This window comes from Pan paniscus, chromosome 3 (assembly GCF_029289425.2).
Source record: "Pan paniscus chromosome 3, NHGRI_mPanPan1-v2.0_pri, whole genome shotgun sequence".
Lineage (NCBI taxonomy): Eukaryota > Metazoa > Chordata > Mammalia > Primates > Hominidae > Pan > Pan paniscus.
In genome coordinates, this window is record NC_073252.2 from 113,183,431 (window position 1) to 113,210,603 (window position 27,173).

The 27,173-nt window shown below is 34.3% G+C and overlaps 1 protein-coding gene across 1 annotated transcript in view; it reads right to left on the minus strand.

Moving 5' to 3' along the window:
* The window catches only part of LOC100986527 (N-deacetylase and N-sulfotransferase 4), a 291,143-nt gene that overhangs the window by 248,680 nt on the left and 15,290 nt on the right, over positions 1-27,173 (minus strand). Inside the window, exon 2 of the mRNA XM_003830045.7 lies at positions 4,483-5,706. Coding sequence (XP_003830093.1) covers positions 4,483-5,460 — 978 coding nt within the window. The 5' untranslated portion in view covers positions 5,461-5,706. The remainder of the gene's footprint in view (positions 1-4,482; positions 5,707-27,173) is intronic.

The window sequence follows — 27,173 nt, forward strand, 5'->3', positions numbered from 1 at the left end:
TGAAATACCTATTAAAATACCTATTGAACACCTCTTTTATACTATTTCAGAGTAATATAGAAAATTGTCGGTAGCTATGCAACACCATTGTTCTAGAATTGGGGTAGAGTTTGAAGGAGGATGAAATTCTCTTTGTGCACTAGTGTGTTAATGTTGTACTACCAGAAAAAAAAATGAGAATGAAGAATATGAGACTGTCAAAACTTTTTGGCACATAATTGAAATTATTTCCCACAAAATTATATTTGTCCAAAAACTAAAGTCAAAAAGCAAAACTGTGACTAGAATATTTTTTCTATGGACATATAAGTAACATAGTAGATAAATAGTGCTCAATTCTCAATTCCATTCAAATTTCTCATATTTATTCATTAATAGGTCTGAGGGAAATATTCAAATTATAGAAGTTCAAGAAAAACACAGAGATAAAAAGCCATAAAGCTTATTTAATAAAATAACGGAATAAAACTGCTCAAATCTAAGGAAAAATACAAATATTCAGGCAGAGGAAGGCCAAACAAGGCTACACTAAGACATGTTATAGTCAAAGAGTCAACAATCAAAGACACAGGATCTTGAAAGCAGCAAGAGAAAAGCATACAAAATAATCTTGAAGGACTTGAAGAAGGCACCAATAAATGGAAAGCTTATCCCCACTGATGAAGTAGAAAAATTAATATTGTTGAATGTCTATGATATCCAAAATGATCTGCAGATTCAATACAATTCCTATCAAAATTCCAAGGACATTTTTCACAAAAATAGAAAAAAAATTTTAAAGATATTAAAATGCATATGAAACTACAAAAGATCCCAAATAACCAAAGCAATCTTGAGGAAAACAAAACAAAGCAAGATATACTACAAAGCTATAGTAATCACAACAGCATGATACTAGCATAAAAATAGACACACAGACCAATGGAATAAAATAGTGAACACAGAAATAAATTCTTGCATTGACAGGCAATAGATTTTCAGCGAAGTTTCTAAGAACGGACAATGGGGAAAGGGCAGTCTCTTCAATAAATAGTGTTAGGAAAACTAGATATCTATAGGCAGAAGCATGAAATTAGAGCCTCATCTCACACTATATAAAACAATCAACTTAAAATAGATGAAAGACTTAATTGTAGGATCTAAGCCCATAAAATGACTAAAAGAAAACATAGAGGGAACTTCTATGATGTTGGTCTGGGCAAGATTTTTAGATATGACCCAAAAACACAAGCAACAAAAGTAAAAAAACCAAATGGAATTACATCAAACAAAAAACTTTTATACAGCAATGGAAGCAACAGAGTGAAGAGACAACATATGAAATGGGAGAAAAATTGGCAAACTATACATCTGGTAAGAGCTAATACTAAAGTATATATCAAACTCAAGTATCTCATAGTAAGAAAACAAATAACTCATCTTAAAAATGAGCAAAAGGCCTGAATAAACATTTCTCAAAAGAAAACATAAATGACCAATAGGTTTATAAAAATAACATCGCTAACTATCAGGGAAATGCGTGTCAAAACCATAATGAGATATCACATCATACCTATTAGAATGGCTGTTATCAAAAGGACAAAAGATAATAAGTGTTGGCAGGGATGTGGAGAAGGGGGAACCCTCATATACATGGGTGGAAATGTAAACAGTATAGCCACTATGGAAAACAATATGGAGATTCTTCAAAAAATTAAAAATGTAACTACCATATGATCTAGCAATCCTACTATTGGGTATATATCAAAGGAAATGAATTCAACTTACCAAATCAATATCTGCACTTCCTTGTTCATTTAAGCATTATTTACAATAGCCAAGATATAGAATCAGCCTAAGCATCTTATCAGTGGATAAACGGATAAAGAAAATGGGGTACATATACACAATGAAATATCATTCAGACATTACAAAGAAGAAAATTCTGTAATTTGTGACAACATGGATGAACTAGAGGACATTATGTTAAGTGAAATAAGCAAGGCACAGCAAGATAAATACATAATCTCACTTTTTAAGGAGTCCAAAAAATTTAAACTCAAAGAAGCAGAGAGTAAAATGGTAGTTCCCAGAGGTTGAGAGTGAGGAGGTTGGAGAGATTCGGTTAAAGTACACAAAATTTCATTTTGATTGGAAGAACAAGTTGCAGAAACCTATAGTAGATTCTAATAGTAACAATGTATCATATTCTTGAAAATTACTAAAAGAGTAGATTTTAAGTGTTTTCACCAAAAAATGATAAGTATCTGGGATAATTAATTCCTATGTCATTTTTCTGTATCTAAACATTTCATTATTTACACATATTTGAAAACATTATGTTGTACATGAAAACTATATACTGTTTTTGTCAATTAAAAATTAAAAATAAAAATAATTCTGAGGGAGAACCAGAAATCACAACAAAAGAGGCAGTAAAGAGTATTTTCTTCAAAAGCACAGTTCAATTAATATGTGTACATAAATAAATATTATATATTACTCAATATATAGGATATAATTCTATCCATATGAACACATACTAATAAATACATACACACACACATAGCCTTTCTGATTCTCTCTCCATGTGTGATATTGCTCAAGCCTTTGTTAAATTATTGTATTCTATTTGGAGTTATGTCACTTAAGATAGCCATCAGTGACTTTTGAATATTATTTTGAGTAGCAGCGAGTGACAATTTGTTTTTCTATTGAGAAAAAGTGAAATAGTTGAATTCGAGCTGGTTAAGTTCATTTAGACGTATAAAGAACTTTTTAACTCATATTGTTCTTTAGCCTGAAACTAGGAAATGCTATATTTTTAGCGTGTGAAGATAGGAACCAACCACTCAAAGAACCTTTTGAAGTAACTGTCCTCTTGTTAAGCCTATGATTTCAAAAATAAAAAGAAAACTGTCATTTATACTAATTAAAGGAAATAATACATACTAAAAAAGTAAAAGAAAAAATGAGCAAAATCTGGATAGAACTCAATTGTGGTCACTTTATCTCTTCTTAACAGTCACAAAATGAAATATTTGGGTCACAGTCAAGCAGTGCTTCATAGGAACTTATTAAAAACAGAGTTCATTGGTTCACATATACTTTGAAGGTTTTTAAAAAGTGAACTTATTCTACTGCTTTCAATCATTTTGCTTTACAGTGGCCATCAGGTCTTAGGATGAAAAAAATACCCTGTTATTTTGAAGAAGTATCCAAATTTTATCTTTGGAAGATAAACACTTTAACAGAAGATCCAAAAACGTCGATAACATCTTAACACTCTTTGATTCCTTTATTATTCTTAGTTGTGTCCTCTAATTTTTTATGTGTTTGCTAAAATTATTTGCACACAAAATAAATTTAGTTATACATAGGATGAGACAGTCACAAGTAAAAGATCAGGTGAGAGTACTGCATCAAGATTGTTTAAAAGATGATTATCTTTAGAATTGTGCACCTAATCTAGTGTAACATATTGGCTTTATTTTTATTTAGTAGCAATCACAGGCTGAATCTGTTATTCAGTCAATTGATCAAAACCTAGAAGTGCTACCAGTAACACTGCTGTGTTTTCCCAAATAATGCAATAAATAAATAATAGGTATAATAATGAAAGCTACCTGAGGCTAATCCAATACCACATTCCCTATAAAATGATTTGTTTTTGCTAATATCTATATTTTCAGATATCTGAACATTTCATATGAGCAAATATTATGCTTGTTTGAGATTATAGAAAGGTCTTGTGCTGTTTCTCCATTTTCTATTTACACCACAATTTTCAAACCCGAGTTTGGCAGGATTTGGCAGGGTAATAATCCAGAAATAGAGTTATATGACTATCTTGGTTTCACTGTTACAAACTGCAGCATGTACTATAATAAGGGAGGCAGTTCTAAGTGGTTCTAGCTGGGATGGGAAAGACTTAAGAAGAGGCAAGGAGGCTGGGTGCAGTGGCTCACGCCTGTAATCCCAGCACTTTGGAAGGTCATGGCGGGTGGATCACGAGGTCAGGAGTTTAAGACCAGCCTGGCCAAGATGGTGAAACCCCATCTCTACTTAAAATACAAAAATTAGTCAGACGTGGTGGCAGGCACCTGTAATCCCAGCTACTCGGGAGGCTGAGGCAGAGAATTGCTTAAACCCAGGAGGTGGAGGTTTCAGTGAGCCAAGATCATGCCACTGCACTCCAGCCTGGGCGACAGAGCAAGAGTCTGTTCCAAAAAAAAAAAAAAAAAAAAAGGCAAAGAGATTAAGTTCACTAACTCTTCGGGATATTTTAATATTTTAGCTCTGTCCCATTCTGAAGCTTCTGGTGTGTGTATGTGTGTGTAAAGAATGGTTAAGTCTTGGTTCAATATTTTTCGAAATGGCTATCTTATTTCAACTCTACTGCACCTTAAAACTTTAGGGATTAGTAATCTATCATATTAGTAATATTTTATCAGTACCATATTTTGAAATACAAATTTCGATGTTGTCTATAAATAAGCTTACCTTCACATCTTTGACATTCATCCTTGTTCCCTCTTTCCCAACAAATATATCATCAATGTCCACAAGGATGTACCTGTCCAAGGACAATGTCAGCCTCTTCCCTGACAAGAAGGAGATGGCATCTATGAAGATGAGCTTGTGCAGCCAAAAGTTCAAGTTGTTGCCAAAAAGTACTCTCTGAATTCCATCATGAAGCCCCAGATCCTGAATCACCGTTGCAAAGAGTGTTTTGCTAGACAAGGATGACAGGGATTTTTCTGTCTGTAATTCAGTTAAAAGTACAGGCTGGTAGGTTGAATGATTATATTGGAAAATAGTCCAGTCTTCCCCAGGAAGAGGGCCTTTCTCAACCTTGGGGGCTTTGGTAATATACAGCAAAGGAGATTGAGGGTTAACAAAACAGTCCTTTAGAGCTAGATTATTGAAAAGGTTTAACGGAAAGCCTTTTAATTGTGTACTTGGTAAGCTGTTCTCATTGGCTTTATGAAAACCGATTATACTAACACTGTATTCCACACAGTATTTTTCTAAAAGCTCTCGATTCCATGAGTCCATGCTGACATACTTCAGAATATTTTCATAAATAACTAAAGTATATTTCCCTTTGCCATTATCTGTAAGAGGAGGTATATCTCCCTTTCCAGGGGCAATAACCATGTGGTACTGAAATCGGCTGGACTCCAAAATAGCTATGATATCTTGACCGAGTTGAGAGTATTGGCTCTCCACGAAGAGAAGGACAGTAGGGTCCGTTTTGGATGTGTCAATAGGTTTAACTGTTTTCAGCTCCATTGACCGATATGGTAGAATTTTGATGCCAGTGCATTCTGCTTCTGCAGTGGTTTCAATAAGTGTCATTTCCTGTTTGTAGCCAGAGTAGAGAAAATAGGCAGAAATGACAATGCTCACCAAGCAAAAGGTAGCTAAGAGAACAATCAATGTTCGAAAACTTCTCCGAAGTTTCACAATAAGATTCATTTTTTAGAATAATGTTTTGGAAGCTTTTTCCCAATTTCGTTTCCTAAAGTGCCATAGTGAATAAAGTATGAGATGTTGCAAATATCACTTCCCCAGAGTTCATGTAACCATCGCAAATCATGTAAAACGTTTGAAGGGAGCACAACTGAGTTAAAGCTGGAAGGCAATAGATGGGAAGGATATAAGTTGAGGAGATTTTGAATATGTCCAATACCGAGAATTGCTGCAGAATCCTCTAAGCATAATCTGAAAGAGAGGAGAGATGTAATAACTAAGATAAAAATAGAAATATAAATATTTATTTCTATATAAATGCTGATGCTCAAGAAACATATATAGCAATGATAATTTTAGTGTGTTAATATGCTAAAATATTAACAACCTGATGTTTACAGTCTAGACTTAACTACCTAGAGTATAGTAGATTTTTTGATAACCTCCAGAACACAGAACCCAATTTTATTTTGGCCTAAACATCCATACGTATATAGAAACATGTATTGAGATCATTTTCTAACTAATCCCACCAAAAAAGAAAAGAAGTAAGAAAGTAAGCTTTAACAAAGAATGTCAGTTACCATAAAACTATTCTACAGAACTGATAACCATTATATACATATAAAATTAGGAAATCAGGAATCAGGGGCTTAGAGCAATTAAACATGCTCTTAGGTATCTGCCTGAGTCTCTGGAATTCCCAGCTGACTAAATAAATCTGTCTTAAGTTTAGAGTAGTTACAAGTTTTTCTCTTGAATAATATATCCTTCATCTGGACTCACAGGGAGCCACTTGGCCCTCTTCAGCATTACAGTCCAGATACATAGGACTGCTCCTTCTTCTTGCAGGAACAGGCATTCTCAGATCTCGCTAATGAAACAGAGGACAGAACGCTTAGGTGAAAAGAACATTGACATGTTAGTCTCAAAGCATATTTCCTAATTTTGCTTACTCTTGTAATAAGAATTAAAACTCTTACTCATTGTCAATTTTTATCCAAGAATTAGATGTTCTATTTCTCTATCACTTCCTTTAGTTCAAAAAAAATGAATGTAGAATGCATTTGTATTATTTTGTTCTTGTATTGCTCTAAAAAAACACCTGAGACTGGAAAATTTATAAAGAAAAAAAGGATTAATTGGCTCACGGTTCTGCAGGCTGTACAGGAAGCATAGCAGCTTCTGCTTCTGGGGAGATATAAGGAAGCTTCCAATCATGGTAGAAGGCAAGGGGGTGCCAGGTATCTCACATGGTGGAAGCAGGAGCAAAAGAGAGAGTGTGTGCTTAGAAGACAGGAAGATGAGGATATGTTTGGAACTTCCTAGAGACTGGTTTTAAATGGTAGTGACCAAAATGCTGATAGTGATATGGACAGTGAAATACAAGCTAAGGAGGTCTCAGATGGAAATGAGGAACTTATTGGGGACTGGAGAAAAGGTCATTTTTTGTTACGCCTTAGCGAACAACTGCGCTACATTGTGCCCCTGCCCTGTGGATCTGTGGAACTTGAACTTAAATGTGATGATTTAGGGTATCTGGTGGAAGAAATTTCTAAGCAGCAAAGCATTCAAGAAGTGGTGGGTGGATCACGAGGTCAGGAGTTCAAGATCAGCCTGGTAGGGATAGTGAAACCCTATCTCTACTAAAAATACAAAAAAAATTAGCAGGCATGGTCGTGGGTGCCTGTAATCCCAACTACTCGGGAGGCTGAGACAGAGAATTGCTTCAACCCGGGAGGCGGAAGATGCAGTGAGCTGAGATTGTGCCACTGCACTCCAGCCTGGGCAATAGAGCACAACTCTCTTCCGCCCCCACCAACCCCCGCCCAAAAAAAGTGACCTGGATGCTTCTAACAACCTATACTGGGATACATAAGCAAAGAAATGACCTAAAGTCAGAACTGATATTTAAAGGAGAAGCAGAACCGTGAGGCAATTAAAGCTCTTCTTCATAAATTACCCAGTTGCAGCTATATAGTCATTTGAGAATGAACTAACACAGCATTAAAAAAAAATTTCCCATTATACACTACATTACTACAGGCGCGGTGGCTCAGGCCTGTAATCCCAGCACTTTGGGAGGCCAAGGTGGGCAGATCACAAGGTCATGAGATCGATACCATCCTGGCCAACATGGTGAAACCCCGTCTCTACTAAAAAAGTACAAAAATTAGCTGGGTGTGGTGGTGCATGCCTGTAGTCCCAGCTACTCAAGAGGCTGAGGCAGGATAAATGCTTGAACCTGGGAGGCAGAGGTTGCAGTGAGCTGAGATCACACAACTGCATGCCAGCCTGGCCAGTCTGGGCAACAAGAGCGAAACTCTGTCTCAGAAAAAAAAAAAAAAATCCCAAACTGCTTCATCACGAATGGACAGAATTTTCCATTATTATTAGATGTTTTTCTTTGTATAGATGATTCTGACTTCAATGAATTACTTTCTATACAAGCTTACTTCATCTGTCTCTACACTGTTAGAGTACTTAAATAATTTTCGATTTCCCAGTTTGCCAAACTTTCCCTAGGATAACTATTTTGGGTGAAAATAGTTCATGTTATCAATGTGTGATATATATATTTAAGATATGCATTACATCAGACATATTACATCAGAGAGAATTAAACTAGCATGCTTTTTAATGAGTGGTATGTTCTATCACACTGTGGATATTTTATGGATTTCTTTATTTTTTAAATGGGGGATCTGAGTGATGAATGCTTATTAATGATGACTGAAAACTTTTTAGATTAAATAGTTAAACATTGCAAAATTATGTCGCTACTTTTCATTTTATATTTCTATGTTCTACACTACTTAACCTCATTAGTAATTTAAGTTTTAAAAATCTGCATGATGTTGAAATGGTTGTTTTTGTCAGAAAATAACTTTTAAACTTTTTCAAAAAATTAAAAATTTTCATCAAATATTTTAAATATTTTAACACTTCAGATTACAAATATATAAGTGGACCTTAGCTTTTCACTGTGAAACATATTGTACCAGTTTGCAGTCTCCCCAGTGACTTCACATGGACTTTAAAAACAAATGAATCCCACATGTTGGGGAATTACTAATACTCTATTTACAAATTTTATTTGTTTCATTTATTTATTTATTTTGAGATGGAGTCTTGCTCTGTCACCCAGGCTGTAGTGCAGTGGCCTGATCTGGGCTCACTGCAGCCTCCGCCTCCCAAGGTCAAGTAATTCTCCTGCCTCAGCCTCCCTACTAGCTGGGATTACAGGCACACACCTTCAAGTCCAGCTAATTTTTGTATTTTTAGTAGAGACTGGGTTTCACCATGTTGGCCAGGCTGGTCTCAAACTCCTGACCTCAGGTGATCCACCCACCTTGGCCTCCCAAAATGCTGGGATTGCAGGCATGAGTGACTACGCCCAGCCAAATGAAATTCTTTAATATAATTGTCTGCTTTGCAAAAGCCTTTGTTTCAAAACTCAGCTCCCTTTAACCAAATTGGATTGCATTTTACTAAAAAGAAATGGAATACAGCAATAAAAAGGCTTTGGTTTGGTCTGAAATATATAAAGCAATTATATTATATCCTCTACTTTTATGTATGCTTGAAAATTTTCATATGTAAATTTTTTAAATAAAAACTCAATTAAAAGATACATATATACATATATATAGTGTGTAGTGTGTGTGTGTGTGTGTGTAATAATAATGAAAGTGAAAGATATTTGGAACTTGTTGAAGGAGATTATTAATCTTATATCAATTCTTAGATTTATCCAAGCTCACATATTTAATTTAAAAATCTATTTAAACAAATGTAAAATCAGACCCACCCCATCCACACAACTCCCCCAAATAACCCAATAAGAGCAGATACCTACTTACATGCTTTGGAGGATTGCTTAGTATTTTAGGAATAAATTTAACCAGGAGATTCGGAGAGAAATTAAATGTAGGACAAGTTAATACTTCGTTTAATCTTTACTTCTTCTCACATTAAAAATGTGATTTTTATTTTTGAATACACAAAAGAGAATATGTCAGTTTTGCATATTTAGACTATCTCCTCCTAATGCAATAGTGAAAAATAAATTTAAAAAAAACATATGGGGCAAGAATCTGCCAACCCAAAGAATAAATAAAATTTAAATGTGACATTTATTTAACAGTAATATGTTCAGAGTTAGAAGAATGATAGATACATATTACCACCATGGAAGACATATGTGTTTTCAATGTAGGTGTTTTAACTAAAGGAGTTATCCTTCCCATTCAATTCTCCCAGTTCTCCTTCCCTAGCAAAACTGGCCAGTGGAGATGAGGAAGCCTGGACCATAAAACTTGATATACCATAAGTGTTTACCTATGTCTCACACCTGAAGTAAGAAATGGTATTATGACATTGTTTAGGATGCCAAAAAGGTGTAGTCTGTGATTAGCTTGAATCTCTTACCTACTGTGTGACCCTTGAAAAGGTGGGGGAAAAGGCATGCAGGAATATGGATAGGGAGAGCAACCAACATAAGAATCTTACGTCGTTACCATAAGTCGAATAAGACAATTGAGATTAATTTTCAAAGGCACGTGTTAAATGAGTCATATAAAATTAAAAAAATTACTTCAGGATAATAACGAAGACATTAAAATGCTGCTATAATGGTATAAAATATGTGGCAATTATTTTTAAGTAGTCTAAGGTGATACACCAAAATTTTTATTTTACCTTAATTAGTTTCTTCTTCAGGAAGACCCTGGGACAAGTTAGCAAGAAACAGAAACATTTGAGAGCTTTCCTTTCCCCACTTTCCCCTTATATGGTGATGTTGACCTTTCATTATAGAAATAACAGACAAATATGTGGATTACTGAGTAAATTCCATCTGTGGAAAAACTATTTTATTAACCATCAAACCAAGTAAGTTAAACAGGCTTTGGTCCCAATTCTTCTTAATCTGACTTTCCATGTTCTAATAAATCTATCGTGAAAAACTTGGAAGGAGAGATCTACTCATTATTTTCATGACAACCTGTCACAAAATGTGGGCTTCATGACCCCTGCACAGGCTTTGATGAGAAAAAAAGGGAGGCTTTTGTAGGTGTTGATTTTCCTGTTCTCATTTTTGTTTTCTTATTTTTACCTTCTATCCTTCCAAATGTGGCTTATCACCTAGGTAGTGGAATAAATATCTCCTAGAATCTTTGACTCTCTTTCAAGATTAGAAAATATTATATGATGATATTAACATTATTGTTTTATATATCTGTTATAAGATTGCCTTTTGACATTTTCAAAATGTGTTTAGAGATTCTCTAAAATACAGTTTGCAAAGTTCATTTGCCACATAATCATGGTAAATTTCTAGTAATCTCTGGTAGCAGCAGAGAAGTGAGTTAGTAAACAAAGCAATTACAGGTACTACTGTAGTTATTGCTACTTTTGGAAAGGCTGAAATACAGAAGAAAGCTAGATACTAAATCACATTGCATATACGTGTGGTTGTTTCTTTGTTGAAGGTGATCTGATGAGCTGTACAGATCACTAAAGAGGCTCCTGAAAATTCAGCTGAAATTGAGAACAAGAGCAACGACGTTTACCAGCATTTAATAAATGGCTACTGCTTGCTAGTAACTATGCTATATTCTTTGTATTCATCATCCTGTTTACTCTTTATGGATCTATTTTTAAAATGACAAAATTAAAATTTAGAAGGTTTAAAAACGGAACTAAGATTAAACTACTAATGATTTATGATACTAGGATTCTACAGTTGCACTGTAGAGAAGAAACAAAGATTAAGTTAAGTGAAGCCAAAAACTTAGCAGTCAGCATAATTAAATAATTTAACTGCAAATCAGCAAGTTTTATTTTAATTTTAAAAGTTCAGCTATTCAAAGCCAAAAATGTCTACCAAAAATGGAGAAAAATTGTAGAGGTGAATTAAATTGATTTGAAAGCAGCTGTGTTGTAAATTGGAATGACTTAAGAATTTGCAATAATTTCACTGACCTTGACTTTTCGTGATGGCTGTGAAAAAACTATTTTATTATATACCTTGTTTTTACATGCTTCATGCGTTTTTTTGTTTGCTTTTAAGAATCATAAAGCATTAGCTCATATTTTATATTAATGAAACAGAATTTTTAATTAAAGCTCTTACATAGGCCAGGCATTGTGGCTCACACATGTAATTCCAGCACTTTGGGAGTCTGAGGCTGAAGGATTGCTTGAGTCCAGGAGTTTGAGACCAGCCTGGACAACAAAACAAGATCTTGTCTCAACACAAAAGAAAAAAGAAAAAAAATTAGGCAGGTGCGGTGGTGTGAACCTGTAGTTCCAGCTACTTGGGAGGCTGAGGCAGGGAGTTTACCTTGAGCCCAAGAGTTCAAGGTTGCAGTGAGCTATGATTGCACCACTGCACTCCAGCCTGGGTGACAGAGGGATACCCTGTCTGGAAACACACAAAAACCAGAAAACACAAAAATTATTCTATAAACATTTAACTATTTGTTCATGTACATTAACTGCACCAGTGCTTCTTTGGAGTGAATTCCAAAATTTGTAACCATCTAAAATGGTTTGGCTGTGTCCTCACCCAAATCTCATCTTGAATTACAGTTCCCATAATCCCCATGTGTTGTAGGAGGGACCTGGTGGGAGGTAATTGAATCATCGTGGTGGTTATCTCCATGCTGTTCTTGTGATAGTGAGTTCTCATGAGATCTGATGCTTTTATAAGGAGCTTCTCCACTTTGTTCAGCACTCATTCTCTCTCGTCACCCTGTGAAGAGATACCTTCTGCCATGATTGTAAGGTTCCTGAGGACTCCCCAGCCATGACGAACTGCGAGTCAATTAAACCTCTTTTTCTTTATAAATAACCCAGTATCAGGTGTTTCTTCATAGAAGCGTGAGAATGGACTAATACACTAAGCAAGTACCTCAGAGAGTGAGGCACTGCTGTAAATACCCTGAAAATGTTGAAGCAACATTGGAACTGGGTAACAGGCAGAGGTTGGAACAGTTTGGAAGGCTCAGAAGAAGACAGGAAAGTAAGATAAAGTTTGGAACTTCCTAGAGATTTGTCAAATAGCTTTGACCAAAATGCTGATAACAATATGAACAATGAAGTCCAGGCTGAGGTGATCTCAGATGTTGATGAGGAACTTGTTGGGAACTGGAATAAAGGGGATTCTTGCTATGCTTTAGCAAAGAGACTGGGCCCTGCCCTAGAGAGCTGTGGAACTTTGAACTTGAGAGAGATGATTTAGGGTATCTGGTGGAAGAAATTTCTAAGTGGCAAAGCATTCAAGAGGAAGCGAAGCATGAAAATTTGGAAAATTTGCAGCCCGATGATGCAGTAGAAAAGAAAAACCCATATTCTGGGGAGAAATTCAAGCCTGCTGCAGAAATTTGCATAAGTAACAAGGAGCAGAATGTTAATCACCAAGACAATGGGGAAAACATCTTCAGGGCACGTCAGAGACCTTCATGGTAGCCCCTCCCATCACAGGCCTGGAGGCCTAGGAGGAAAAAATGGATTCATGTACCAGGCCCAGGTTCCCCCCTGCTGTGTGCAGCTTGGGATTTGGTGCCCCGTGCCTCAGGCTACTCCAGCTGTGGATAAAAGGGGCCAACATATAGCTCTGACTGTTGTTTCAGAGGGTGCAAGCCCCAAGCCTTGGTGGCTTTCATGTGGTGTTGGGCCTGTTGGCACACAGAAATCAAGAATTGAAGTTTGAGAACCTCCGCCTATAATTCAGAGGATGTACGGAAATGTCTGGATGTCCAGGCAGAAGTTCGATGCAGGGGCAGAGCCTTCATGGAGAACCTCTTCTAGGACAGTGTGGAAGGGAAATGTGGGGTTGTAGCCCCCCCTCCACAGTCCCTACTGTGGCACTGCCTAGTGAGAAGAGAGCCAGCATCCCCTAGACCCCAGAATGGTAAATTCACCACATCTTGCATCATGTACTTGAAAAAGCCACAGACACTGAATACCAACTGTGAAAGCAGATGTGAGGGGGGCTGTACCCTGAAAAGCTACAGGGGTGGAGCTCCCCAAGGCCATGGGAGCCCACCTCTTGCATCAGCATGACCTGCATGTGAGACATGGAGTCAAAGGAGATAATTTTGGAACTTTAAGCTTAATGACTGCCCTATTGGATTTCAGAATTTCATGGGGCCTGTAGCCCCTATGTTTTGGTCAAAGTCTCCCATTTGGAAGGGGTATATTTACCCAATGCCTGTACCCCCATTGTATCTAGGAAGTACCTAACTTACTTTTGATTATACAGGCTCACAAACAGAAGGGACTTGCCTTGTCTCATATGAGACTTTGGACTTGGACTTTTGGGTTAATGCTGGAATGAGTTAAGACTTTGGAGGACTGTTGGAAGGGTAAAATGTGAGGACATGAGATTTGGGAGGGGCAGGGCCATAATAATATGGTTTGGCTCTGTGTTCCGACCCAAATCTCATCTCGAATTGTAGTTCTCATAATTCCTACGTGTCATAGAAGGGACCCGGTGAAAGGTAATTGAATCATGAGGGTGGTTACCCCCATGCTGTTCTCATGATACTGAGTGAGTTTTCACAAAATCTGACTGTTTTATAAGGTGATTTTCCCCTTTTGCTCAGCACTCATTCTCTCTCCTGCCACCCTGTAATGAGATGCCTTCTACCATGATTTTAAGTTTCCTGAGGCCTCCCCAGCCATGTGGAACTGTGAGTCAATTAAACCTCTTTTCTTTATAAATTACCCAGTCTTGGGTATTTCTCCACAGAGTGTGAGAATGACTTAGTACCTCATCTTTCAAGAGAGATGCAGTATTTTTCAAATTACAGGTCACCAACAAGTAAGTGAAAATGAAGTAGACCAGAATAGAAATATTGTCATACTTCATGTACAGCAGAGGTAAGTAGTGCTTTATGAAACTTTATGTTATGGTGTCCGCATATGCATGTGTGTGTATTTGGATACCAATGTAAGATTATTGCTTATTCTGGGTCATGGTCAAAAGTGTTTGAGGAGCACTACTCAGTAGGGCACAATTAATTCAAATTATTTAATCTGGTTAAAAGAATTATAAATATCATAAAGGTTTTAGCTAAATATCAATGCAGTCTCTTATGATTCTGAGTGGTTTCGGAAAATATCCAATATTGATTAAATAGTAGTTGAGACTATGAAATGGTTGATATCACATGGTTGGTCCCATGGAATTCCTTTCAGCTTCCAGGCCAAAAAATATTATGATATTATTTTCAGTAGCAACCACTGCTACATAAATCATAAATTTTTCAAAATAGAGGTACAAAGTAATGAGTAATTGTTATATTTAATCAAAATCGAGGTAGTATGCACAGTTTATAATTTTCTGCAGAAATGATCTTTTCTATACCCATAAATAACCAGTTGATATCACCTAACTTCCATACACTTCATATATTCTTGATTTCAGTGACATAATATAAATTTATTTTAGTCCCCAAAGTGTGCATTTTTACCAGTACAAACTCCTAAAAGTGTCATTTCAAACATAATGATAACATTACTACCATAATATTATATTGTAACATAATATTATACTAGGTTCATAGCTCTGAGCTATCAGCTACATTCATACTTCAAAAGATTATGAAGTCAACTCAGTAAATAGAAGAGTAAATGTCAGGCGGTTTCTTTTATCACCATTTCCTGCAGAAATATGTATAGTGCCTATTCACCATTTTCTTAGTTCTTATTTTCTAAAGCAAAGAAACGACATGATTTTTTAAAAATAAAGAGTCTAATTTATTAAAAGCAACTGCAAATTTCTATGCATTCATCTTGCTTATTAGAAAAACATGGGGATTTTGCAAATAAGGAAACTTTTATGTGGATATTTCTTCTGCTTTGCCATATAAGATTTAGATAGAGTAGTAGAAATGCTATCCGTGGCCAAGTTGAGAGGTCTGGTAATCACTGCTTGGAACTTTGTATTTATATTTATAGCTAAGATTTCATCACTGAATTTTACCCTTATACTACTAAAATAATAATCAAATGCCCAGAATGTGTGGACCAGAATTAAACAGGATTAAACAATTTTTGAATGCTTAGATCTGCCCCAGGGTTTCTGACATTCAGAAAGTTTCCTCAGGACCTTACTTAGGATGACTTTGGGATAAATCTGTGACTCTGTCTCATTTTGTATAGATTTGGAGGTAATATTTACAATGGGACATTTATAATCAAACTGAAACCAGACAGGCTATCTAAAATTCAGTTCAATCGTGGATTTGCTCCTATTTTTCTCTTTTATGTAAGAAGCCAAGGCATTTATCTGACATCCATTCAGCAAATATATGTATTAACATTTATCAAGAGCCTATTTGCCAGGTACATCTGCAAATTCAAGTATTTCTCTTATTATCAGCAAAAACATCTAAATTATTTTGTTTTAATCTGTTCTCTGTTTCTTCCCTTTCCTATTTCCCCTTCATCTCTAGAATTTTTTTCTTTTCTTATATTTTTCCTTGACAGTGGATGGTTTTAAAGTTACTGACTTAAGCTTATGCTAATGGAGTTCATGTGAAAATTGTTGGCATTAATCTGCTAATCTATGTAACAATGTTGTGATTTCCTATCTTGATTTTTTTTCACTCCATATAAACAATTTATATGGAAGCTACAAAGGATGACTGAGGAAATATAATATCATATATAATATCTTGATATGCTTTCCTGTTTAGATGTAATATTATTAGCCATTTTCATTCAAAAGTAAACTTTTTTTCTGTAACTTATCAGCAAGGATGATGTGAAAATGTTTTAGAAACTCAACTGCTTTTTTTCTTAACAAAATTTATGTATATTTTATACTTGTAAGTATTATAAATTTTGAAAACCCATAATATTAAAAATAAAATGAACATTAACAAATTCTTATTTCTTTCTATATTTTTCTGTATAATGTGTTTTTACAGTTTAAAATATAATTTTTATCTTATTTTTACACTTAGATTATGATAGTTATAATAAAAGGGGAAATGTGATTGAGACATCTTTGAAATATACATCATTATTTTATTTCTATTTCCCCAACTTATACTATTTTGATGATTTCAATAACTTTCTAAGCCACATGGTCCCTCTCCCTAGCTCCACAATCTTCTACTTTACAAAAAAAACAGAAAGTGAAGGTTGAACTGGCTCAAAATTATGCAGGGAGCCAAGCTGACTCCCTCCCACTAATGTTTCCCAAACTGAAAAATTCTCACTGTCCTTATCTGCCTCCTGATGCCATAGATAATGTATATCTCTTCTAAAGTTATTATTATTTTTTTTTGCCTCTACCTATTTGCTAGAACTTCAGCCTCTCTTTTCTAGGGACTTTAAAAAACTGGTATAATGCTTTGTTAGTAATTGACCATAAACAGCATCTAAATGTTTCATCTGTAGACCATAAACACCTTCTAAATATGTTTCATTTGTAATTATAATCTTCAGGTATCTGAATGGCTTCAGTCCCTACCACTTCCTCACCTTTCCTAGTTTCTGGGTTCTGTGTTTATTTTAGTTGGAGACTCCAGGTATCATTTTGTTAAGAAGTTTAGCTCATGCCCATGTTCATAACATTTTCTGTCACTCTCACCCCCACTCCCGCCCCCAATCCAAGCAACTGCCCTAATTTTTCTCTTTAGCTTCAGAGTCAAGCTTCTTGAGAGTTTACTCTTATAAATTGTTTCATCTTGTTATTCCTGCACTTTATGTGTTGAACCATTTACAGTTCTGGAATGACCCAGGTTATCTCTTTTATCTTTAAGTCTAATCAGTTCTTATTCATTTTTAGAAAGATTCAGCTTGGATAAAACTACCTCAAAAAAAGTCACCCCTGGCATTACAGAAGTTAGTTTAGTGAGTGTGTCTGTCTCCACAATGCTGTCATAGTACAGCCTATAACACAGACATTTTAAATGAGTAATTATTCATGGATTTCCACCAAGGCAGGAACTGTGATTTATTTAGAATTGAATCTTCTGCATTTTGTAAACTTCCTGCTATTTAATGCACAAAACAATTATGCCAAAACAACAATAACCATATTTATGTCTTGAATATATTCACCTTCTTTCTCTACCCCAAGGTACAACTCAAATGATCTTTTCTCCAGACACTTGCTGGGAAAGGTGGTGGATGGAAGGAGTCTGAACTTCAGTTTCTTCATTTTCTAAATGAAGGATATAAAATGGTTTATATTTCTATTTCCATGTATACACTCATCAGGGAAGATTTGGAAGGATGCTCAACAAAATATTGCTCGTCTCTGTTTTGTATTTTCTATATTATTTCATTTTTTTCAAGAATCATATACTAGCTGTATAAAAGCACAAAAATGTAGGAAAAATTTTTAAATGGGTGAGTTTCATAACTGTAAGTTTGCTTCAAACTATAAAATTCTATCATCTTATGAATAACAAGCCTTTCCTATTCATGCCTGTCTCTGGTAGTCTTTCTTCCTCTAAATCTCTGAAGAATTACGTTGTCCTTATCCTTTTTATAATACCTTTGCATTTTTACATAACTGGTTTATGTGTCTTCCCCAGAAGACTGTGGGTACATTTTCAATAGCCTAATCTATATAAAAAGCTTCTCTTTTCACAATAAGCTACTTAGTTTATTTTCCTTCAAACATAACCCAATACTAAATTAGACACACAGTAGATTAGTAACAATCTTGAGTAAGTCAGTTAAATTGATGTTCAATGTTATAATGTTTTAATAGTTTTTTATTGGAACAATGATCTCAGAATCAAGCCTAAAGTTTTGAAAATTGGAAAACCAATTGCACCAAATTATCTCTAAGTTTACTGATTATCAACCAGACCCCATTTGTAGTCACAGGATATGTAGGTCTGGAGAAATCTGGATTATATTAATATTGGTATATGTCCCCACAGAATTTATCTATTTATTTATATTAATTTTATTTTTATATTTTGGTAAGCACACAAAATTTGATCTACCGTCTTCACCAACTTTAAGTGTAACATGCAGTATTATTGCAGTATTATTTAAAAGTCTCAGCTGATTATTTTTAAATACAATGATAAATATATCATTTCTACCTCAATCATTAATTTTTTATGTTATTTTTAGAAGACTTTTTCTAATGAATTTTTTACTACTCAATCCTTTCTCTTGTATTTCAGAAATATATATTTTTACTAGGCACAAAATCCAGTTATAAAGGACCTATAAAGTACCTCTACCAATAGAATAACCTATTCTACAGAGTTATGTTCTTGACTTTAAAACATTTTTAAAAACTGATATTTACACCTAATTTTTATTTTTTAAAAATCCAAAATAATGATAGAAGATAATTTATTGTAAGGAATGAATATTTCCTAAAGTTGTAAAATACTTAGCCAAAACTAAAGTGAAAAAGGATCTAATTAAATTACAGAAAGATAACATAATAAAATGAAATAATTTATTCTCAATCCAGTCACCTTTTTTTATAACAGGCCATAAAACAGATTTGTTAATTATATTTGATTTTTTTTCTAGAATTAGGAAATAATAACCTGTCTATCAGTATATCACGTTTATGTGAAAGGAGAAAATAAAAAATTTGATTTTTTAATGGGTATTTCTGAACACTCTTTTGGTCTCCTAACTTTTTCAACACTAGAGGGCAATATACTCTTGCTTTTATTGCAAAAATAGGTCAACAGCACCTGTTCTCCATTGACAGGTTACTAAACTAAAGAAAGTGTTAACTAGATAAGTCCAGGGAGTATAGGTAACTGGCTCTCAGGATGAGCATCGTGCTGTTGACATCAGCGAAAGATCAGTGACTCAATGTTAAAATACTAATTTTGCCACAATTGCACACCAAATACATTTTAATCAATTCTCTTCTTCACATTTGTAATGAACAGCCATTTTTATATTGCTTGTATGGTTCCCTGCTTCTGAAGTTTTATTTCTGTTTTTCAATATACATCTTTTTGTTACTGTTGTGCACAAAAGAAGAAAAAATAAAACATCACCTCTGTTTAATATTCTGCTAATTTTTGTGAACTTTTAAGATCTAAATCTTTTTCTGAAAGGAAGAGAGGTACAATATCTAAAATTCATATATATCTAAAACAAATTTTGATACATCTTGGTTTCAAATTAACATTTGTCTAGTATTATATTTATTTTATTTTAAGTATATACAATAATATGCATTTGTTTTGGCAAAATAAATTTGCTTTTTCATTTTATATTTCTCTGTTATGCAAACATGTGTGTGTAATAATTTCATTTACAAGAAATGACAAAATTTCTAAATATTTGAATCTGCTCAAAGGATTAATCATTTATTTTTTAAGAATCTAAAATCAACATAAAATGAACAATATGAACAACTTATATACAAAAGAGAAATGTGTACACCATGGTTTAGATTATTTCTCCATCTACTCTTCTCAATTATGAGGTAGAAAGAAAAAACATAAGAGCTATATTTGAAATAACTTAAAATTGTGGTTACAATTTCTACTTAGAATGGCATTATAATTTATTTGTAAGTTAGGCTTTCTGGATACCAACTTCTATTGTTCATAGTTATATTTTAAAGTTGTCACATTATGTGGTTCCATTATAATTTATCATTTACATGAGAATTTGTGAAAATACATGTTCATATGCAGTTGTTTTGTAGCTGATTTGAAAGATAATGTATCATTAGGAGGTTGTGCTTGCAATGAAGTATACTCAGATTAATCATTCTGAGTAAAATGCACATATATATAATAGATTTTATTTTTATTCATGTTTTGAAATCTTTTCCAAAGTTGCTTTCCCTGAATAAGTGATCAAAATTTGTTAAAGTATTTTTTGGTACTAACAAACCTGTGGTAACTATCACAGAATTTGTCATAAATGAGTACTAAATAACAGTATAATATAAGGTGCAAACTATATAACTGGAATGCAAACATCGAGATGATTACATGTAATTCAAAAAATAGTCCTTAATTAGGTTTAGTAACATTACTCTACTGAAGTTATGGTTAAGGGCATGTAAACACACACACAAATATCAGAAAAGTCCATTTTGAAAAGTAGCCATAGAGCAAATATTGCACGACCAGCCTGGGCAATACTGGGATCTGGGAGTTCTTCAAGTGCCACTGCTATTGGTGCCCTTAAAATATGGATGTAGGTGAAGACCCCCAACCTAAAAGGAATTTTTTTTCTGCACCCACTTATTCCCTCATTCACTAGCTTCTGATTCAAAGTCTGCCAGAGGTATTTCAGAATAGCTGCTTTCAGTAGGCATGCCCATGACTTGGCTGTGAGGGAGGCTGGAAAACAATTATTTGATATCTGTAAATGAGGGGGAAACTCATATAATCATGAATTTCTCAAATGTAAGAAGCATGTTCAAGTTGCTGGATATGTGAAGTTAAAAAATGATAAAATGTCAGTTAGTCTAAATGAACTTGAGTATAGAATATGGTAATAATAAAATCTTGAGGGATTAAAATCAAAACCAAATAATTGAAATAAATAAGATCAATAGTATAAAAGTACTAAGGGAATAAATGGAGTAAAATGTTCTAGAAATGCTGTATTTTCTGCAAAGGTCATAATATCAGTTAACTTTGCATATTGGTAAGTTAAGGGTGTATATTGTAGTTTCTAGTGAAACTAATAAAGAATATACCTATCTATGCATATTCTTCAACATCAAAACTAGTAGTGGAGAAAAAATAAAATAGGAGAAAAATATTCAATTAAAAAAATTTAGTAGAAACCTACAGCACATAAGACTAGTAGAAAACACAAAATAAATAGGTCTGTTTAGATTAGTAATTACGTTAAAAGTAAATTAACTAAATTATCTTTCAAAAACAAAAATTTGCAGATTGACTGAAAAAATCCAAGTATATGCTGTTTACAATGGATATAAAATAATGGGTGAAAGTAATCATGAAAAAGATATGCAGAAATTATTTTGTGATGATAGAAAGTTCAATTCACCAGGGAGACATTAAAATTTAAATGTGTATGCATCCAATATTGTGGCCTCAAATTTACAAAGCAAAAATAGTCAGAACTACAATAAAACATTTATAAATTCCCAATCACAGAGTAAGAATTCATACCATTTCTCAAGAATAATTTTATAATAAATTGGATAGAACATTAGAGCGGTGGCTCATGCCTGTAATCTCAGCACTTTGGAAGGCCGAGGTGGGCAGATCATGAGGTCAGGAGATCGAGACCATCCTGGCTAACACGGTGAAACCCCATCTCTACTAAAAATACAAAAAGTTAGCTGGGCATGGTGGCGGGTGCCTGTAGTCCCAGCTACTCTAGAGGCTGAGGCAGGAGAATGGCGTGAACCCGGGAGGCAGAGCTTGTAGTGAGCCGAGATAGCGCCACTGCACTCCAGCCTGGGTGACAGAGCAAGACTCCGTCTCAAAAAATAAGAAAAAAATAAAGAAGACCTAAATAATATGGCTAACAAATTTGGTCTAAAAGACATATGCAAAATATGATTCTCAAGACCTGTAAAATATTAGGGAATTTGGGAATATTTACAAAAACAAATCATTCCAAGCCCCAAAGGGAGTCTCAACAAATTTTAAAGAGCTAAAAATCACATGGAGCATATGCACTGTGACTGTAATGCCATGTACCCAGCAACTAATAACAAAATAACTAGAAAATGCTCCTGTATTTAAAATTTAAGAAACATAATTAAAAACAATTATAAATAAGATATGAGTAAAATACATTTAGAGTTTTAGAAGCATGTACCTGAAAAAGTCTGAAAATTAATAAGCTAATAATGTAAGTGGTCATCTTAAAAAGCTAGAAAAAGCAATAAAACAATAAAAAGATGGTAGAAGGAAAGAAACAACAAAGATGAGCAGAACACATTCAGATATTCAGATAAGAAATACAAAAGAGAGAAAAATAAAGCAAGAAGCTGATTTTTTTAAAACAGCTAATCAATTTGACAAACCTCTGCTGACATGAAGATAAAACAAGATAAAGCAAACATAACTGATGGAAATGGAAAAGAGAAAGAAAACTACATCTGCTTCAGATGTAAAAAAAAAAAGAAAATTATTAATGAAGTTATTAAATATTTTAATCTTCAGTGCAATTACGTGTACAAAGTTCCTATAAAATATTGCTTTATTAAAATGTAAGGTTTAGAGAAGCCTCAAAATGAATAAAGCAAAATAGAATTTGAATAGTCAAAAATATTTCCAGAAAGAAACCTCCAGTCACTGATGTCAACAGAAGATCTCATCAAAACTTCAAAGAATAATGTAATTCCAACCTAACACAATCTGTTTTCAGAGAAATGATAAGAGTAATAGCTGTCAACCTTATTTTATAAGACTAACATAATGTTGATAGTAATAAATAATAAGAGAAAATACAAAAAAAGAAATTACAAACAACATAATTCATGAATATAAGATGTAAAAATTGTAAACAAACATAAACCAAGCCAGTTATCTATAAAAAGAATAAAACATAATGACAAAGTTGGAAGCAGCCATTATGGGTTGAATTATTTCCCCTCTAAAATTAATATGTTGATTTTCTAACCCCCAGTATCTCAGAATGTGACCTTATTTGGAAATAGGATTGTTGCAGGTGTAATTAGTTAAGGTGAGGTCATGCTGTAGTAGGGTAGGTCCCTAGTCTAATATGACTGCTGTCTTTATAGAAGGGAGAAATGTGACAGACAAGCACACTGGGAGAATGCCACAAGCCAAGGAACTACCAGAAGCCAGAAGAGAGATCTGGAACAGATCCTTCCCTACCACTTTCAGAGGGAGCATGACCCTGTTGTCACTTTGATCTAGAACTTCTAGCCCCCAGAACTGTGACACAATACATTCCTGTTGTTTAAGGCACTCAGGTTTTAGTGCTTTATTATGGCAGCCCTAACAAACTAATACTTTATCTGTGGATTGCAAAGTTAGTTGAATTTTTAAAAATTCATCAAGGCTCCCAACACAATGTCAGAGACAGCTGTCTACCAAGAATTCCAGCCCTTCTTTGCATGTTCCCACCTCATTCAAATCTTACAGCATGATAACTGCTATAGGTATTGGGCTCCTCAGGTCTTAACTCATCAAACAGGAGCCTCACAACTTCCTTCATTATGCCATTTATCCCCGGCCATATCAGTTACCAAAGACACTCAGCACTCCAAGGACTTTCCTTATCCACCTAGCTAATACTGTTTGTGATCCTATTCCCTACCCTCTCTTTTTCTTGAAACCTTTCAGTGTGCTTAGCAGAAATCATGGTCAATCATCAGAAAAAGTATTTCCTTACATGGTGAAATGATTCTCCAAAGGTTTTCTTCATATTCCTAGCTCTAACTGAAATCTGGCTTTCCCCTTAGGACCTCAGAGCTCTCTGGTATATGTTTTCTCTCCCAGTTAGTCTACTATTGGGTCTATTGGTTAGATGTCCTTTTTATTTCTCATTGTCACTAATAGCCTATTTTTCTTTTCTACTCCCTAAAATCCTCTAACTTTTCATCTTATCAAACCATACCACATGCCTCTTCTCCTTAAAGCAATTACCAACTAGTACCTGGGTTAGACTCCTTTAATCCTAGAAAATCTTATCTTTTAGAAAACTCTCATGCTTTTAAAAAAGTACTCATGAATAATTATTGGTAATAAAGATATCCATATGGATGATCCTTCCAACACTATAGAGGTTTTATGCATCCTCTTAAATGTTTCTTCTTTCTCCCTACTATTGTTAACAGGCCCCATAGTCATATGCTAGGTCTTTTCATTATAATTAATCACTGTATAACAGTAAGCAATTAATAATATTTCATATATTGTGCTATCCAATCACAATCTTCTATTTCTTTTGCTCACTTCACCTGTTAATCCAACATCAACAATATTTCAAACCTCTAAAATCTTTAAGTCATTTATCCTTTAACTTTACACTCTCTCTCTCATGGCCTCACAATCCCCCTTACCCAGTTTAAATTCCATAATCAGTTATTATATTAATTCTCTTTTATATACTCTCAAATCATTTTACAGTCTTTTATTTCATGATGTACATTTTTTAAAACAAAACTGACTAAATCCCACTGTCCATCAAATCTACACTTGCAATTCTGATAATGGATAGAACATTACTCAACACATTTTTTAGAACAAAACTGACTAAATCCCACTGTCCACCAAATCTACACTTGCAATTCTGATAATGGATAGAACATTACTCAACTGACTTAAATTCATGATCAGTAGACCCAAATGAGCCTTTAATTCTGTGATAAGTCTTGCTATCTCTTTTTAGTTCATTAACTATCTTTTCTTCTAGATGACTGTTTCGTATTTTTCTCTATCTTCAAACTTCTAACATTTCTTTCCTTTTCATTATTCTCATCCGATAATCTTGCTTTCTATTTCATAGAGAGCACAGTAGCAAGCAGACAAGGATTTTCATAAGCACTCATTAAACACTTATTCACTATGTGAGTGTATGTTCTCTTTAGGATGAGTTATCCATTCTAGCTAAGGACACCCTCCACTTGTTCACCAGTTCTAATGCATTATCACTTACTCATTGAAGATATTGCTTCAGTAATACTTTTCACACTCCCATGTAGCAATAATATTTTCCTTCTCGACTAAAATATCCATTCTGACACAGGCATTCTGTTCTTTTTTATCATGATTCACTTACTTCACAATCTATCGCTATATTTTGTTCCTGTCTACAGCAAAACTGTTTGAAATGCTAAGTCCAATTTTATCTAGGACCTACTCCAATCAGGCTTACCATCACGACTTCATTGAAATTTATTTTATAAATGTCACCAATAAACTTCACGTTGTAAAATCCAATTATCAATTTTTGCTCCTCATCTTATCTTACTTTACCTATAAGCAGCATTTTATACCCCTGATCATCCCCTCAACCACACAGAAACTATCTTTAGTAAGCTTCTAGGAAATCGTATATTTGAGTTTCTTTATGACTTAGTCACAATTTATGGTTTTTCTTAATCCTTACCTTCTAAATGTGAAGTTCCCCAGGGCCTATTCTTTACTCTTCTACTCTTTTCTATTTATATTCACTTCCTTGGGATATCTTACAATGTTCTAGTTTTAAGTACTATTGATAAAGTTGACTTCAAATTTTACGCTTCCAGCTAAATCTATTACCAACCCGTTTGTATATCTAACCACATATGTGATATTTTCACTTGGATATCTAATGGGCATTTCCAACTTAAATGAGACCAAGCCTGATTATCTGACATTTTCCTTTATCCTAAACTTATTCTTCCCACTGTTTCTACATATAAGTAAATGATGCTTCATTTTTAAATTTGTTTAGGAACTCTCTTTCTCTCTATCTCTATTGGGGCTGGCCATTGACTCTTCTCTTTCTTTCCCGTCAGACATACCAGGCATCCCATCCATTGGCTCTACCCATAAAATATATCTTGAATCTGAACATATCTTAACGGTTCCCATGGCTATCACCTCTGCACAAATTAGCATTATTTCTCCACTGGACTATTGAAATTTCTTTCTAATTGATCTCTGCCTAAGCCCTTGCTCCACATCATTTTTTTCCCAATACATTGACCAGGGTTCTCATTTTACAATGTAATTAAGGTTATGTCTCTCCTCTGATCAACTCCCCACCACCAAAATCGGCCCGAATTTTACTTAGAGTAACAGCCAAATTCACAGAGTGGTCCACACAGTTCTACCAAGTATTCTACTACATCTTCCCTACTGGGCCTCTCTATATTCTCCAAACATGCTGTGTTCTTTACATATGTACTTCTAGGCTTCTGGACTTCTTGTTTCTTCTTGCCTAGAATACTTGTGAACCCGATATAAACATGGCAGATGTCCTCATTTCTTTTAATCTTTTATTCAAATGTAATATCCTCAGTATAGTTGCTTCTGGTTTCCCGGTGCAAAATTGCAAACTCCCTCCTTACACTTCCTAAACCCTCCTTGGTTGTGTGTGTAATACTAACAATCTATTACACCATATACATAATATTACATTTCTTCTTCTCTATCACTCCAATTAAAATGCAAGCTCTTTGAAGCTGGAATATTATTCTGTTCTGTACCTTTTATTCCTAGTTCCTATGTCTCTCTTTACAAAGGAGTAGCAAGAAATTGGATTGAAAAGGTAGGTAGGTAATAGAAGATAAAAAGGTCTTACTCAAATTCTAGAGAGTTTAAATTTGTTTAAAATTGGACAACTATTGAAATACTTCGATGTGAAGACTGACATGGTAAACATTTCCTTTTAGAAAGTTATCTTTTGAGGAACTAAGAGGGTGGATTAAAGCCAGCAGGTAGGAGACCAGTTAATAATTAGTTACAATAGTCCAGAGGAAGACTTAAAAATGAAAATATGGATTAAAAAGAACATGCAACGTATATTTGGAAAGCAAAAGACTCACAGTCACCAATTCAATATTAAAGGAGAATAACAAAGTTGGAGGATAGATACTAACAAACTTCAAGATTCAAGGTTTATTATAAAGCTATAGTAATCAAGACACCATGGTGTAAATGAAAGAACAGACCAGAATAGTGATCCCAAAAATAAACTCACAAAAATATTGTCGATTAATGTTTTCCTTTTCTTTTTTATTTTTTAATCAGGTTCCCCCTCTGTCACCCAGGCTGGAGTGCAGTGGCATGATCACA